This window comes from Podarcis raffonei, chromosome 5 (assembly GCF_027172205.1).
Source record: "Podarcis raffonei isolate rPodRaf1 chromosome 5, rPodRaf1.pri, whole genome shotgun sequence".
In the NCBI taxonomy this organism is placed as follows: domain Eukaryota; kingdom Metazoa; phylum Chordata; class Lepidosauria; order Squamata; family Lacertidae; genus Podarcis; species Podarcis raffonei.
Genome location: NC_070606.1, coordinates 63182008 through 63199927, shown reverse-complemented (window position 1 = coordinate 63199927; position 17920 = coordinate 63182008). Strand labels below are relative to the sequence as shown.

The 17920-nt window shown below is 41.2% G+C and overlaps 1 protein-coding gene across 4 annotated transcripts in view; it reads right to left on the bottom strand.

The window, feature by feature from the left end:
- Window positions 1-17920, bottom strand: part of VPS8 (VPS8 subunit of CORVET complex) — an 86873-nt gene that overhangs the window by 21789 nt on the left and 47164 nt on the right. For all 4 annotated transcript variants that reach the window (XM_053389756.1, XM_053389759.1, XM_053389757.1 and 1 more), the window contains 10 exons: window positions 17184-17268; window positions 16825-16923; window positions 13805-13894; window positions 11713-11759; window positions 8412-8553; window positions 6946-7035; window positions 5859-5901; window positions 3323-3426; window positions 2197-2278; window positions 1281-1363 (listed from right to left, as the gene is read on the bottom strand). In XM_053389756.1, coding sequence (XP_053245731.1) covers window positions 1281-1363; window positions 2197-2278; window positions 3323-3426; window positions 5859-5901; window positions 6946-7035; window positions 8412-8553; window positions 11713-11759; window positions 13805-13894; window positions 16825-16923; window positions 17184-17268 — 865 coding nt within the window. The remainder of the gene's footprint in view (window positions 1-1280; window positions 1364-2196; window positions 2279-3322; window positions 3427-5858; window positions 5902-6945; window positions 7036-8411; window positions 8554-11712; window positions 11760-13804; window positions 13895-16824; window positions 16924-17183; window positions 17269-17920) is intronic.

The following is a 17920-nucleotide window of genomic DNA, read 5'->3' as shown; positions in this document are numbered from 1 at the left end:
TTTAAAGTTAGGCTTTGTTGGATTAAGAGCTAACAAATGCATTGTTTCTTACGTGGTTTATAAAATGCAAATGGAACACCCTGAAATGTGTTATGTTTTATTGATCTTCCAATACAAAACATGCAAAATACAGAAATCAGAACAAACCTCCTCCAGTCAGTTTTGTTCACCTATGAAGGAATGTACAGAGACCTCGTAACTTTCCCTAATTGCTTCTCAAGGGAGAAAAAAGTAACCACCTCCACTCAGGGGTGGAGCATCTAGTGGGGCAGAACTGCAGCACTTCTGCCATGTTACTAAGAGAGGGAAGACAGCAGTACACTCGGGGCTATATAAGTGCATCAGATTGGCTCTTCCACGGTCCCTGTGCACCCCTGACCTTGCCACCACCTTACCTCTCCCTCTCCTAGTAAATGAAAGTGATGTTGCTGCTGGGAGACTATTGCTATAGCTCTGCCAAACTGGGCAAGCCAGTCCTTCCCTCATGGACCAAGGAGGTAGCAACTGGGAGAGGACACAGAGGCTTCATGGGTGCCATGGAAAACTTAAGGGCACCATGTTGGTGACCCCTGATGCAAAGCACGAGCTCCACTCACCAAGGTATTCATGTTTATAGTAACAGAAAGAGGATAAAAACTTACTGTATTTTTTGCTCTATAAGACTCACTTTTTCTCTCCTAAAAAGTAAGGGGAAATTTGTGTGCGTCTTATGGAGCGAATGCAGGCTGCGCAGCTATCCCAAAAGCCAGAACAGCAAGAGGGATTGCTGCTTTCACTGCACAGCGATCCCTCTTGCTGTTCTGGCTTCTGAGATTCAGAATATTTTTGTTTGTTTGTTTGTTTTCCTCCTCCAAAAACTAGGTGTGTCTTGTGGTCTGGTGCATCTTATAGAGCAAAAAATACAGTATGTAACATTTAGTTTGAACCTCAGTCCTTCACTTACCTCTATTTTTTTTCTCAGATTCACTTTACTCCAAGTATGAAAGTCTTAGCAATTTTAAAATTATTTTCTACAAAAGGCTACAAAATACCCATCCCAATTCCTATTGGCAGCAGCTGTTTTAATAACGTCAGTCCTTCTCACTGTACAACTTTGACTTTACTCAACACACCCTCTGCCACCACCCACAAAACCAGAGGTAATGAGATGAATTCACAGATATTAACACAACGTATCAGGCAAATAAGTAATACCACTTTATACCACGACTTAAGCATGTACATATAAGGGCATATTTCACTTAAAAATACATTATCAGTATATTATCTCTACATCTCACCTGTAGAATTTTCTGCAAGATCAGTGGCAGGGCAATGAATGCTGCCATGTTGTTCAACACTTGCATCGTCAAGTTCTTCAAAACTGGTAGAACAAATACATCAGAGTCATAACTAACAGGAGCAAATGCTATTCCAGTGTGTGTGTTTTTAAGTCACGATATCTAATAGAAAATGGATTCTCTGGTGCATGTGGATGGTGAATGGAGACAATTATTTTTTGTGATTATTTAATTTCAGATGAATTTCTGTGGTGCCTTAAGCAAATGCTCTCCAGTTGAGAGGTATTTCCACAGAAACTCCTCAATATTATATCCACAGGGAGAAGGGCAATTCAGTATCTACATCTGAAAGCAAAGGAAAATAGAGCTCCTGAAGCTTTAATGTTGAAAAATGTTTCCCATGTCATACCCACACATAATTCAGTGCTCAAATTCATGATTGTTACTATGGAAAAGAGGAACAGAGAGAAATAACCAAGCTTTAGAGTACAGAAACAGAAGCCAATACGCAAATGCACTCATGACATAACAGCTGTAAACTGGAGGACCCTCCTGAACAAAAGGTGAACAAAACCCTCCTGCCCTAGGAGTCTTCATATGGGAGCTGTCACTAGAAGAACTGTGAGGGGGATTTCTGGTCTTTTCTGACAAGGTATACAAGATTTTTGGGGGGGAGGGAGTTGCTGGGCACCAATGAAATCAGTTTTGGGGCTACTTTGATGGTATAGGATGTTGTCATCTGGCCTACTGATAAGCTTTATGCTTACATTTTTGATGTATTTTATATGCACTGCCAATTATTGAATTGTTAGTGTTATGGCTCAGTGACAAAGCTATTCACATTCTCACTCTCAATTATTTGGCTTCAGAGAACAGGGTCTGAAGTACACATTGTTATGGATATTTTGGTGCTTACATTCAGAGTAATGACACAGCGCAGTAGAACTGGATAACTTTTGGGGAGACATCATTGCTTCTAAGAGTGGAAACCATAGTGCCTAGAAAAGAAACAAAACGGAATCCCATGAGTGCCAGTCTGTATACCTGAATCAGGCAATAGTTTGGCCCAGGAGTTGGCCCTGCCACTAGGCAAAGTGAGGCAAGTGCATCCGATGGCAGAAGCTTGTGCAGGAGAGGATTGGGAGCCCCATGGTTATTGCTCCTGTACCCCACCCTGCGTCATTGCCCTTATTGAAGGACAAAGCTATATATGCCATAGTCCGTCCCGAGAGCCTAAGCTAGCCAGGTGCCTCAGGTGCTGTGGAGGATGCTATTCCATTTTCAGTGGAAGAAAGATTCAACTTTCAATACAGTCAACTTGTGTATGTGGAAAAGGGAAGGGGGCAGCCATCTTGTTCTTTGCCTTAGGGAGCAAAATGTTATTGGCTGGCTCCATCTGACCTCTGGTCAAACTAACTATTATTAAGTACTAATTATTATTAAGACAATTTACATTTAAGCAAACCTCTCCAACATAGATTAAAACATCTTAAATAAACTATAAATACAAAATATACTAGAGATTTACAGTACAATTGCCAGTAGTAGAACAATTAACCTTATCTAGTTTTTGTATAGGATACACCTAGGGGAATCCTAGGGTGCTCCAGAGGTTGTTAGACTGAAACTCCCATCGCCCATGTCACTTATTATAGTGGCAGGGGTTGATGGGAGCTGGGAGTCCAGCAGCATCTGATGGAGCTCTGGTTTTCCATCCATGACCAAAGTAGATGTTATGGTAAACTTAAGGTTGTAGCTGAGAACAACCAGCACACAAGCAACCCCTTTCCCCCTCTACAATAACTACCAACACTTCTCTTGAGTCATTATGTTCTGCTTTCCATACCCCCACCCCACATCATTGGCTGTCAATGGTGGTGGTGGGGTCAGGGAAACTTGATGCCTTGCAATGCCACAGCTCAAAATACTAGATGTTATAGAGGGGGAGGGGGAAACTAGAGGCATCTTTCTCACTGCAGCCCCCGACTTACAATAAGATGAGCTTAATGGAAAACAAGCCAAGCACTTCCTAGACTTCTTACCTCTCGCTGTGGTTGATTTAACTTGTGTGAATTCCTCTGGCAAAGTGCAATTGTTTTTGCTAAGCTATCTTCAATATCCTTTAATGAAGGAAATTCTATTGAACCTTGATTTAAGGAAGAAATAGCAATTAGATACTAATCTGGCAGTTAAATCAGACAGCTAAAATCAATGTGGGGGGAAATAATCACATAACTTGACTAAATTAAGTTTGTTCTATACCCTCACAACCATGTCATAATAAGGGAGTTTCCCATGGAACAAGTTAATATTTTAGAGGGAAAACTTCAGGACGGGGACACACACACACACACACACACACACACACCAGGCTGTTCAGGGTTTTATTTATCCTTCTCCAATATGAGCAACTTCACCTATACTGTTTATTACTTGTTGGTGATCTGCTGCTATTCTACCACATTGACTGATAAAAAGGTAAAGGGACCCCTGACCATTAGGTCCAGTCATGACAGACTCTGGGGTTGCGGCGCTCATCTTGCTTTATTGGCCGAGGGAGCCAGCGTACAGCTTCCGGGTCATGTGGCCAGCATGACTAAGCCGCTTCTGGTGAACCAGAGCAGCGCATGGAAACACCATTTACCTTCCCACTGGAGCAGTACCTATTTATCTACTTGCACTTTGACGTGCTTTTGAACTGCTAGGTTGGCAGGAGTAGGGACCGAACAACTGGAGCTCACCCCATCGCGGGGATTTGAACCGCCGACCTTCTGATCGGCAAGTCCTAGGCTCTGCGGTTTAACCCACAGTGCTACCCGCGTCCCACATTGACTGGTAGAGCTCTGTAAAATAACCATACAGACATGCCTATAACATTTGGCTCAGATGCCACACGAGTCAGTTATCTCTTCATTGAAAACAGATGCTTTAAGCCAACGTTCTTCATAAGTTACTGTTATTATTGTTTATACAACTATTAAAACCATTTAATTCAATAACAAAGTCATAATGGTTATCCAAGCAGTGAGGGTCTTACATCCCTAAATTGTCCAGTCTGTCACAATATCCAAAAGATGTTTAGAAAACCTTACTTAGGTTAGGGAGATTATGGGATGAATTACATTACCCTGTGTTCCATGGCTGCTTATATTTGGTAGGAGGTGATCTTGTGTTGCTACGAACATTTGCTTTGAGCTGGTTTAATGAAATACAAAAGAAAACACCCAAAAGGCCCAGGCAATCTTTTTAAAATAAATGTTCACCTTAAACTACCTAATTCATTTATGGTAGCCTTCTGCCAAGTTACTACAGAGCAAAGACAAGCTCTAAGATATATTTTAAATGTGAACTGACTGACTACATTTGGCTTCTCTGACAAATTCAATCATACTTTTCTCATTTATTTTTTTCTTTGTAAGCAATACAGTTTCTCATAAAAAATATATTCAGTTCATTATTTCCGAACAACTGTTTGACAGCCCGTTTTAACTTTACTTGTGTGAGATGAAGACTGCATAGGAAGTAGGCACATAAGCTTGGTTCAGTCCAATCTTCTCCCACCCGCTTTTTGTTTTGCGAAAGGTAAGAAACATGCAAACCAGGTCTCCATGTGGATTGTGTGCCTTGTGCATTACAATATGTGTATGGTGGAAGTACGTGAACATACAACTCAGCTGAGAACTGCTGTAACTCTAAGCATATGCACCAGGCTTATACCGCTAAGTGACAGGAGCTTCCTATGGTGAAATTGGGTACATGGTATAAAACTCTTGTCATCTAGAACCACATGGATAGCAAACATATGAGGTTTGCAGTAGAGAAGTCTGAGAAGTCAGAATTTATTCTTCATTGCATGTCTAGATCAGACTTCCCTTTGAAATTAAATCCTAAGAGCATCTCCAAATCAGCCATTTATTTCCCTGGGCCATTTATGCCATTTCTAAAATGCCTTCACCAAATGGTTCTAGTGTGGAAATTACCAGCAACAGATAATATTTGCATGATAAAAAGAAGCACAAGCCAGAACAACCTCCGTTTTTGTCAATGTGAGCTACTTTCGTGATTTTTCCACGGCCCAATGGCAATGCAGACTGGAGCGCTAGCGACATGTGGATGGACCCACACATTAAATTCCAGGGGGATTAAAATGGTGGTGGGGTTACATAAAGGAACATGGGCCCTGGCCAGATCCAGCATCAGCAGTGGTTCCCCCCTGCAGGGGCATTTGCCAGTGTGTGCCATGTGTTGGTGCCCAGCCTGGTATGATGCACGTGTGCAAATTCAGCATTTCTTACTTTAAAAACACATGACAATCTCAAACCCACTAATCCAGGAGGAGTGTGTGTGTGTGTGTGTGTGTGTGTGTGTGTGTGTGTGATGAAGATTAGTAACACTGAAGCAAGAGATAAAATGCAATCATCTTTGTCAAGGGGACGTGGTCTAGACTTGCTCTGACAGAGCAATAAAAAGCTAATCAATTCTTCTATTATTCTCAGCTTGATATTATTTGAGTTTTACTCTCTTCAAAAAAGTCACATTTCCTGAAAAAAGGAGGAAAGCTCAATTTTAAAAACTTACTTTCATCTTCACATGTAAGTGTCAACAACTTGCTTTGTAGCCACTGCAGAAAAACACATAATCAGTTGAACTCACAAGGCCTTCATACAGGATTTTCTACTGCCAATTATTCTGCCCCCCCCCCTAAAGTTTCCCTGACTTCAGAAGAGTTTACATAGTGGATAACATGGGGAGGGGCGCAGGAGGACCAGATAAGGTAGCCACCTTTTTATTTTCAATTGGTACAATCAGCATTATCTCATAGTTAACAGCAATTCCATTCCTTTCATTTTGGAATGAACAAGGGGCACAAGAGCCGTACTTTGGGATTTAGCTTACTTCCCCTAATGTCCTTCTAATACTGGATCATTACAGTCTTGGTACTGGTCTTAAGTGCTAATTCTGTGGCTAATTGAAGGCCAAGACTGGCTAGGCTGACTAGGCATGATGGATGCTGTAAGCTGAGCAATATCTACATAGAGGGCTAGAGTCTGGTTCCCCACACCTGCTTTAGAGTGACGTCCAGACATGTGTAGCTTAACTCAAGTGACAATGGCATCATACAGTAATATTTCTCTGTTCTTGCTCCTCACTGTTTGCTGCTGCTAGGAGTTGTGAGAAAACAATCAAAATAATGGCATCAGGTAAACTGACTTATTTGGCATTAGATATGTTTTTTGGGTTAAACCTTCCCTCTAAAGGTTTCCAGTTCCAAATCTAAAGTTATAATCAAACAGATAGTATTTATTATCGTAAAAATATGGACTAAAATATGTAAGTGACTGTATATGGAGAAAATATGGCAAAATGTCTTCCGAGATGTGGAATAAGCTGAGGTAAATATAGAATTGTAGAACTGGAAGTGACACTGAGGGCCATCTAGTCCAACCCCCTGCAATGCAGACTCTCAACTAAAGCATCCATGGCAAACAGTCACCCAACCTCTGCTTAAAACTTCCAGTGAAGGAGAGCCCAACACCTTCTGAGGGAGTCTGTTTCACCGCCGAACAGCTCTTACCATTAGAAAACAGGTACTTGTTCTTAGTTACTAGGTCTTACTAGCAGAAAGTGACTGAAGCATTTCAAAGTAGTTTTTAGTCAACTATACCTCAAGCATAACTAGGAAGGCACCATGAATATCTCCTTTCTTCTCAAGTAGATAGGAAGAAGCTTCGTGGAGCTGGTATTTCTGTGTGATCTGAACAAAAATTATACAATGGTGATTTTAGTTATGCTCTCTATAATTAAAAGAGAGGGAGAGTTTGGGTATTTAAAAAACAGACTTCAGGTAACAACCTCAGGACTCACAAGTTACTATACTATAAATATTCTAGTGTAAGTGATCATTCAGTGGTTCCCATATATTTTTCTTCTGCCTGGTGAGTATAGCGAGAGAGAGAGAGAACAAACTTGAAGGTGGGGATTCAGTAGAGAAAAATGGTAAAAATGGAAAGTGCAAAGCACATCATCTCTGCCTACCTTCCCTCCCTACCCAAGGAGCTACTCTTTCTTTTAAAAAAGATCAGGGGAAATTTCCACAGAACTCTTGAGTGCACTTTGGCCCCAAGAATTTCAAAGGCCTTTCCCATCATAAAAGAGCATTCTAGTTTCAAGAATGTATTATGAAGCCTCATCAGTTGTAGTCTTGTGTGATATATGAAAATGAGATTGCCATAGCAATAGCTTCACCTATGGAAAAAATAACGGGGTCACATCCCAAACAGAAGAAGCTCTTGCTAAAACCATTTGGAAGCTAAACCAGGAAACTACTAAAAATTTTTTTCCTTCCAGTAGCACCTTAAAGACCAACTAAGTTAGTTCTTGGTATGAGCTTTCGTGTGCATGCACACGAAAGCTCATACCAAGAACTAACTTAGTTGGTCTTTAAGGTGCTACTGGAAGGAAAAAAATTTTTTGTTCAGGAAACTACTGATTAACTTGAGTTTAGGTACAGTGTCATCAACCTAATAGCACTACAGCATACAGGACAGCATGATCAAGGCATGCATAAGTTAGATTGGCTCCCACTAGTCCCAGACAGAAAACCTCCCACTTATGCTTAGCTGTAAGAACTGGTCCAGGTTTGAGCACAGTTAGGCATAGGAGAGGACAGAGCAGTTGAAGGGGCCTGAAAGAGCATCACATGAATAAAAGGGCTTTGAGCCCTGCAACTGGTCCTGCCTCTGAAAACCAGCTTTCTCTACCCCTTCTCTGCCCCTGCCCCCAGTGTTGATGCATTAGAGGTCAATGTCTGAGCTGGGGAAGTCTACACAAGTAGGCTATCTTGAGAGTCAGAACTCAGATCACACAGGATTCCAGCTCCCATAGAGGTTCACACAGATCGATTTGCCTGCCTCAGACATCTACACCTCATGCATGGAAATCAGGAGTAAGGCTGGGGGAAGCTGCAAGACTGCGAGTGGGGCCAATAAGGCATCCTTGAAACCCCTTTTGTCACCGATGCCTGTTCTTCCACATACCATGTGAAAGGGCCTAGCAGACGAGTGAAAACAGCTCTTGCAAAACTTCTATTTCCCTCCAATTCTAGCCCATTTCCAAGCTTTCCTACTTTACCTGGATTGCCTCTTCCAGCCTGTAGGACTCCAGGAATTGCAAAGTCTCTAAGACCTGGTTAGGATCATACCGACACAGCAACTCAATAAACTGCTCAGTAACGATGGGAGAAAGCTGAAGCAACTCTTGATTGACACCTTCCCTGAAACAACAAATGGCACATTGCATTTGGGATCTGACACATTTTAGACAAACACAGAAGACTGTGCAGAGTAGGCAACAAAACAGAGACTGACACTGTAGGAGGTGGGGCAGTCATCCCCCCCCCGCATCACCTGAATATGGCTGGGGCATTGCCTGTGTCAGGGATGTGTTTGTGCACTGGCAGGACCACTGATCTGATGCTCCCACCAGCACATTCACACAGCCTCTGCATCACCTCTGCCCTGCTAACCAAAAGAATCACCAGTGCCAGGAAGGTGGCTATGCTCCATCTGCCCCCACTGGACTGGACTAAGTCTTATTGTTAGTATTCATGGCATAAAGTATGACTGGCTTCTACCAGTTCATGGAAAGTGATTTGGGTCCAAACAGCAAAGCCAGGAATAAGAGAAACAGAAACAAGGGAGATCATAGGAGATGGAAGCAATATATATGCTGAAATATAGCCAATGATTTCAGCATGAACAGAAAAATCTTAATAGGTTTATTCACTGGAAAACTGTGGAAAGTCACATAAAGCAGGGCTAAAGTGTACTGCATTACCACAAGGGATATAGGGCATATTAGTTGCAGTGCACAAACAGAAGGTCCAGGGTTGTTGTTTTTCCAAAACAGGTTAATATGTTGGATATCATTTGATATAGAGGCAAACTTGAAAACTATCAGAGCAGAAAGTACATCCACAAGATAAACATTTGCCTTCATATCAGTGTGCATGTTCGTCTTGCACCCCAGATGGTGATTTTACTAATGTTTAACTAAAACTGAGATTTTATCCTGAAGAGAGTAGCCTATTGTCTGAACTAGAGAGGATTTCGTGACAGCGCATTTGGGCTAGATTCCTTGCTGTGGTGTAACTACAATGAAGGGACTGGAATTACAGAGGGGATTAGTCTGGCACATTTAATTTAGCCAGAGATTTATTCTAAAATTGGTACAAGGCCAGTTGACTGGAGATGGGGGGGGGATGTGGAGGTATAAAATTGCCTTGGGAAATAAACACAGCCAGGAGTGCTTTTGCCCATGACCAATGAGCAGTTGTACCACAAAGCATATTGCTACAACTCCCATAAGCAACCCGCACACCGTTTAAAATGTAATTTTCTCTGAAATGACATTTCCTCTTACAAACAAGTGGTACACAAAATGGAAAGTTGTGTTACTTGATTGCACAGAGGACCCCGGAAATGGCTTCCGTGGGATGATTTCCACCGGTGATCATGGCGTCCTAGTTCCTAGCAGAGATTTAACGCCAGAATCAGCCCCCTCTTGGATGTGGTTGTGCTGGCACAGAATCTCTGTGACAGGAACCAGAATGAGGCTACAGATGGTACTATATGTTTCAGTCTCTAGGGAGGCAAGTCATCACAGAGAAGCCTTGTCTAACAGACAATCTGATGAAAACAATGGGATGAATTCAACACAGCCCTAAGTGAAAGTCTCTTAGCAGTGGACCAGCTGCTTTAGTTTTGCGCAATGAAAGGTGCAGAAAGCCAACATGGTTCTCATGGCTGGATGAACAACATATTGCTGTAGCCCCAATACTTCCTGCAGTGCCAAATTTTTGCACAACATGCTTCTGCTAGCACAACTGTTGTGCAGTATGAAATCCAGTGCAAACATTATCCTTGCCCCTACACAAGCGCAACAACCCTTGCAACAGCAATTAGAAAACACTGAATCTGGGTCAACGTCTTCTGGGTGGATAAGTGGGCGATGTAGCTTCTATAGCTGCCCATGTTTCAATAGAACATTTTGTTTCCGTACTCTGATTTTTTTAAAAAAGGGCTGGGGCAAACAAGCTGGACCATCAGCTAGTAATGCACTAGCAACAACAAATATCTGAGAAGGTAGCTAGAATAGCAAAATCAAAAACAACTGGAGGCACAATCTTGTCAGGCTTGCAGCTTATTGCTCTGTGCTTATTGGAGCTATCCTTTTCAAGCATACAAGCTCATCTCCCAGGAACCATTTGCATTTACTTGCGTACATTTAACTTGTGCACATTCAACTTTATGTGGATGGCAAAAAAATCTAAAAAAAATTAAAAGACGAGGCAGGGTTCTGGGGAAAATAACTTTGGCAGTCCCACCAGCCATTGAGCCCAATGGGTTTTGACTATATGTGATTTTGGCTGTAGGTGTGATCCCCGGAACGTAACCCCTGTGTAAGTTGTTGGCTTACTGTATATCTTTGCTTCCTACACTACAGTCCCCCTAACAGGCATTTCTTGCCAAATCTGATTCCAGTTCTCTTCTACAAACCCACTGCCTTGGCCCTGCATGTGATTTTCCAAAGTTTAAGCAGAGGTTTTCAAAAAGTATAAAGAGGGATTTTATAAATTACAAAAGCAATGTGAATAATTGGAGTGTCCAATTAAAGCTACTTTAAGAGAATTAAGAAACTGCTTTTTAAAAAAAGACACACAGGCAAGAGTTCTTGGACTTGAAGCCACTCTCCCCCTGTTATATATTCACTGTAAAAAGAAAGAGAGACACACTTAAGTAGGCTTATAATCCATCTAAGAACTTAAGAACTGCAGGGCCAATCAATGCACTGGTTTTGAAGTTGAAAAGGCACCCCATGAATTGTGTTTCTTTTTTTAAAAAAACCCAGAATGCTTAGCAAAGTGCTGAATGGCATGGCACTGAAGTGGGTAAGGCTTCACATATAGCTGGGGGGAGGGGGGCAACAAGCAGGCTTAACCCCTCTTTAACAAGGGAATGAGTGTGAATGTGTTTCCCATCTTTGTCTTACAAAGCCCTACACTTCACCAAATGCATAAAAATACTTTAAAAAACCCCCAACATTTCCCAAGTAAGATGACCAAAATTAACTACTTTAGAAATGCTGATTCAGTTAAAACTTGGCACTCTGTAGCGAGTGTTGCCTGGTGGTTAGAGGATTCGATAGTAAGGAAGAACACTATCAGACACTAACAAAACCCCACTCCGCTTGAGAAAACTGTTGCCTCGACAAAAAGAATCTTCTAAATTTTCAGAAACAAATTTTGCCTCTGTTCATTAACATCTGCAACAAAAGGTTAACAGAAATATTTTGGTTCCAAAAACTAAAACGGGGTAACCTAAAAAGGAATAAAAACATTAAAAAAAAAATCAAAAGCAATCTGTATACATACCTTGGGTCAAGTAGGCTCCTCAAAAACTGGAAAAGCAAACATTGATCCTGACAAACAAGGAGGAGAAAAAGTTAATGGAACATTTGCAACTGATATAGCAGTTGTTTTAAACTGTATCAGATGGAAATAGGGATTTCACCTTGGCACAAAAAATACTGCATATCACGCCCCCAGAAACTAAAAAAACTAGGCCTGCTGTGTATATGAATGAAAATAAAACTAGGATTTGCAAAATAGCATGTTTCAGAGGGTGAACATCATATCATAACCTTTTGTACTTTTATTTAAACCTCCAGGTGAAACATTCAGGCCAAAACAATCTAACTCTCAGGAGACGTCTCTTAATTTCCTACATCATTTTTAAAAGTTATTAAGATGTTGGTAACAAAATTATCCAAGAGCTGGACTATATTCAGTGGGGGACAAATTAAGTTAACTGGTTCAGCAAAAAATTATTTGCCAGCTGTTTCAGTGGCTCAGTGACAAGTTCTCCATCAATGAACATAATGAGTGTTTAGAAAAACAATTTTAGACACCTTGTCTTGGCTGAACATTTATATTTGTGCTGCACACTAAAGAGTAAGAAGAATTTAGCAGGATATTTATGAAAATAATATGCTAGTTAAAAGGTAAAGGTATCCCTGCCTGTACGGGCCAGTCGTGTCCGACTCTAGGGTTGCGCGCCCATCTCACTTAAGAGGCCGGGGGCCAGCACTGTCCGGAGACACTTCCGGGTCACGTGGCCAGCGTGACGAAGCTGCGCTGGCGAGCCAGCACCAGCGCAGCACACGGAAACGCCGTTTACCTTCGCGCTATAAAGCGGTCCCTATTTATCTACTTGCACGTAGGGGTGCTTTCGAACTGCTAGGTGGGCAGGAGCTGGGACTGAAAGATGGAAGCTCACCCTGCCGCGGGGATTTGAACCACCGACCATACGATCGGCAAGCCCTAGGCACTGTGGTTTTACCCACAGCGCCACCCACGTCCCACCAATATGCTAGTTAGGGACTTCAAAAAGCTCTGTATCAATGCCTGGCCCAGTAAGTAACTTTTAAATGATGAATAGATTCCTTCTGTCCAAACCAGATAGAATGAGGACAGACCTTCATATACATTTTTTTAAAGAAGCTTGACTTTTACAACAATACTGTGATGAGAGAAGCTAAATTCTCCATCTGCCCATTTCCCCAGGGACTTTCACCCTAGTCTAGCTCAATATGCCTTCCATCCCTTTTCTCAAAGGGATTAAATAAAGAAGTCTGGAGCAATGGAGTATGGTGCAGAAAGGCAGGGGGTCAACTCAAATACAATCCTGCAAAGCATAACCTCATTCTCTCCATCCATTCTCCAGGATATCTCTAATACATCTCTAATATATAATTAGGGATGTAATCCTATGCACACCTACTTGGAGTATGCCAGTTAAAATTAGTAGGACTTACTGTTAAGTCAACAGGCAAAGGATCAGGCTGAAAGAGAACTCCTTTGCCATTACAACTTTCACAAATTGCCCAAGAAGCTGAAAACTGCTGCAGATAGGAGGACACGCTGTGCACATGGCCTACTACAAAAACGGCTTTTCCTAACAGGAACACTTCAGGACCACGAGAGAGGAAAAGGTAATGGAGGAGGAGAGGAAAATGACTTAGAAGTGGCTCAGGAAAAGCTTTTCACTACAATAAAAAAACAAACCTAAAAGTGGCTGATAATGAGGGATTTAAAGAAGAGGGTAAGACTTGCTCTGAACATGGGGAAAAGCATTAGGTAAGCAATACTGTCAAAGGGGTTGGGATTTAGCCTCGTGACTCAGCAGTATAGCCATGTATGCCACACCGGTTGAGCAGATACCCACCGGTTGAGCAAACCCAAGAAAATTAAATTTAGAACATTTCCCCAAAGAGAATGGTCATTCTGTCACTGCTCATGCATAGATTTTATGCTCCTTTGTGAGACATGCTTTCTCGGCGGCCCCAGTCCTGGTTTGAAAATTCCTAATTTTTAGGCAACTGCCCAATGCAGTAATTTGCAGCCCTCTCTTAATAGAAAACTTCTTCTCAATTTAAAAACTGAGTTGACACATGTGACACGTTACCTGAAGGTTCTGAATTATTTGTTCAATCTGCTCACTGAAGTGAACTGAAATCAGATCGGCTGCTTTAAAGGGACTCACTGACAGCAGCTCCTGTGCAAAGGTTGAAAAAAATAATTGTTCTTTTATCCCTACTAATGCAGATATTATACATACAGTAAAATCAAATACCATAGAACACACTCAGATATCAATTCTGTTTGAAATATGTTCATAAATCAACAAGGTGATAAAGTGACAGCTAAAAATAAGAGGTCGTTAACTCAGTGGTTACAACTGTTTCTTCAATGAACAGACATGGAAGCTGAAAAATACAGGTTTTCTCTATTCGAAATTCCCACAACCATCTCACTGCCATCTATGTACAGGCAAGCAATTTAGCTTAACTTTGTGCTGAATAGTCAGGATGTAACCAGTATGATAATTGTTTTCAGAGCACATAACATATAGGATAATGGTGTGAACTGGTTTTCACACACAACTTAATATTTGACTACAGCAGGCCGGCAGTCTTGTTCAGCTAGAGAATTTGGATGTAACATTAGTTGGGGTTGTTTTCTTGAGCACATTTCGACAGGAACAAAGTTCCTCTAGAAAATCAGTGGACTCAATGCAAGTTATTTCTATACAAAATGTATTTAGGTGGAATGTCACTGACATCAACAGAGTTAAATCCAGTTTGAACAATTTTGCTTAACTAGTTTGTAGGCCCAGTTTTTCAGGATGTTTTTACAATAAGCATACATACATTTTATTCAACATATTGTATTATTTTAGTAGATTAGCTAGCAGCTTATACTTCCATGCCTAGTACCTGAAATAATACTGATTGCATGTATAGAAATTAGCCAATGAAAGACAGTGAAATTCAAATTAACTCAATCCTGCTTTCATCTTATGAGAACATACCTAGAGGCTAAAAAGCAGCTCTCTCTTTCCACATGCATACATTCCTTTCGCATCCTTACTCTTAATGTTCTCCTCTGGCTGCACTCAGCAGGATTCACAATGAACCATGCTGATATCTTTATGAATTTTCTTCTCTTCTTATAGCTCCCAAGATGGAAAAAGTCATAACACGGCCTGAAGTATAGCTGTTTCGTTCCTTGTTGTAATATCTTGCAAATTCATACTTACATAACTAGTTTCCAGGTTCTATTTCTTGGTCATGCTGAGCTTCAGGTATAGTACATCCACGGAGGATGTGCACACATTGGACCAACTGTTACATTTCTCCCACATAACAAGAAGCTAGCAGCAGTCCTACAAACAGGTCTCCATCTATCACTGCCCCTAGAGAGGCTGAGTTCCTGACAGGGAAAGGGGGAGAACCCCTACTTCCCAAGCAGAGGAGCCCCTCTTCAATGTTGGCAAGGTATTTCCCTGATAAGGCCAGTCATCTTCCCGGAGAAGAGTAACAGAGATAAAACTCTATCATGTCAAACTGACAGGCACTTAACCAATGTATAAAAAGCAACACACTGGTGAATATATTTTTTCCCCAACTGCTTTATTGCACATCGACTCTGTTGACTTTAACAATGGGATTATTTCAAATGAGTTTGGAAGTTCATGGAAATCATGGGCCTAAGTTACTTACTTATACTTCATGGCATTATTAGAATTAATAAAAAGTAATAATCTATGTCAAAGAGTTAAGAGCAATTTCCATGAGGATTATTCAATTGTGTGTGTGTGTTTATATTGTTAACTGCCTTGTGATTTCCGGATGTAGGATGGTATAGACATTTTAATTTTATAAATAAATTTCTTTCTGAAAGTTTATATAGCCATACTTTTTCTATACGTTAATTGTTATGGTCACAGGGGTAAGGACTAGCTTCAAGCTCTAGGCTGAGGGGCTCTATGGGATTTTCCAACTGATTTTGATAGGTAAAGGTAAAGGACCCCTGGACGGTTAAGTCCAGTCAAACGTGACTATGGGGTGTGGCGTTCATCTTGCTTCAGACCGAGGAAGCAGTGTTTGTCCACAGACAGCTTTACAGGTCATGTGGCCAGCATGAATAAACCGCTTCTGTTGCAACGGAACACTGACAGAAACCAGAGTGCACGGAAGCAGCGTTTACCTTCCCGCCACAGCGGTACCTATTTATCCATTTGCACTGGTGGGCTTTCGAACTGCTGGGTTGGCAGGAGCTGGGACAGAGCAACAGGAGCTCACCCCATCGGGCAGATTCGTGCTAACAATGGCTTTGCTGACCTGAGGATGGCTGATTACCAGGGGCATTAAGCTGCTCTGCACGGTGAATGGCCTGAAGGACCCAAGAGGCCAATTCATCACCTGCCAACTCACTCTACATCCAAGCTTACTATTCACAGCTAAAATAATTGCTCTTGTTCAGATTGAGAACTGCTGGTTTTCACTAATAACCTCTTCCTGGGAAGATGGAGTTGGAGGGAGCATGGATAACAAAGTGTGTACAGTGGTACCTCGGGTTACATAAGCTTCAGGTTACACACTTCGCTAACCGAGAAATAGTGCTTCAGGTTAAGAACTTTGCTTCAGGATAAGAACAGAAATTGGGCTCCAGTGGCGTGGCAGCAGCAGGAGACCCCATTAGCTAAAGTGCTGCTTCAGGTCAAGAACACTTTCAGGTTAAGAACGGACCTCCGGAACGAATTAAGTACTTAACCTGAGGTACCACTGTACTGAATTAAAAGATATTCTGACTAGTGAAAGACAGCTAGAACAAATGGGCCAGTTTGAATAAACAATTAATATCATAAATCCATAATAGCTATGTCTTTCGTTCCATAATGACTGAAGTTATTATCTAGAGTGCTTTTTTTAAAAAAATAATAATACAGCTGTAACTATTGCTTTTAGCTTTTTTTGGTTTTTTTAAGGTTTCCATTTTTGTTTTTAAAACCAGGCAGAGAGTATAATTTAAAAATATAAATAACCCAAAAAGGGCATGCCACCCACCTGCTTGCCAGACCCCTAATTAGGCAGATAAATTAGGTTTACCTTAAAATGCATAATCAGTTAATCTAAATCATACCTCAATGTGTTTCATAGCTTTTTGCCACACAGACTGTTTTTCTTCTGTGTTATACCCAGGAATGGAGAGTATATTGTGGATATAAGTGAAAACTTCTTCCTTTAAAGGCAATAAATGGGAAGGATGAATAAATAAATAAATCACACACTAATCTGATGGATGTAGTAACCCAACAAATCTAAAAATCAATTCCTATATAATTCATTGCATGCTGAACTGTCTTGTAAATGCAAAATGGCAAGGAGAATGTATTTTAGGGGTTACTCCCAGATCAAAGCCTCCCCCCTCACAAAACATGCAGAAGTGAAGATTTCATCTGGATTCTCTCAGTGATTACTTTTGTGTCCATTCAGCCTTACCTTTCTCAATGGATCTCGTAAGTAGCAATCAATTATCTTATCATAGCGATGTTCCCGTTCATACATAAACTCACAGATTTGATAGCTGAAATAAAACAATGTTATTTATTCATTTCAAGATGTTAGCTCTTTTCAGGTGTCAGAAACTGAAGGGAGCCACGTGGCTTCCAGGCATAACGCATCTTCTGCAAGCAATACATTTTCCTTTTTCTGTCTTAATGCTTTAAGGATAGACACAATTCATAAATTTCTTAGTATACATTCTACCTATGGTCAGTGGAAGCCTGATCGGGTTATTAATATGAGAGGCTTTAGATTGTTGTTGTTGTTGTTTTAGAGTGAGCTTCATGGCTGAGTGAGGATTCGAACCCTCCTCTCCCAAGTCCTAGTCCAACACTCTAAGCATTAAACCACATTATTTTTTAAAAGAAAAGGCAGAACAAGGTGTGTGAGATCTCCTTTTAAATCAAATTATCTGACTAGGAGACAGGTAATGAGCTGGACCCCTCCAGGATATGGGTGGCCTAGAAGATATGCAATCTAGTAACATCTAGATCAGGCATCCCCAACCTGTGGCCCTCCAGATGCTTTGGCCTACAACTCCCATGATCCCTAGCTAACAGGACCAGTGGTCAGGGATGATGGGAATTGCAGTCCAAAACATCTGGAGGGCCGAAGGTTGGAAATACCTGATCTAGATCAGTGTTTCCCAAAGTTGAGTCTCCAGCTGCTTTTGG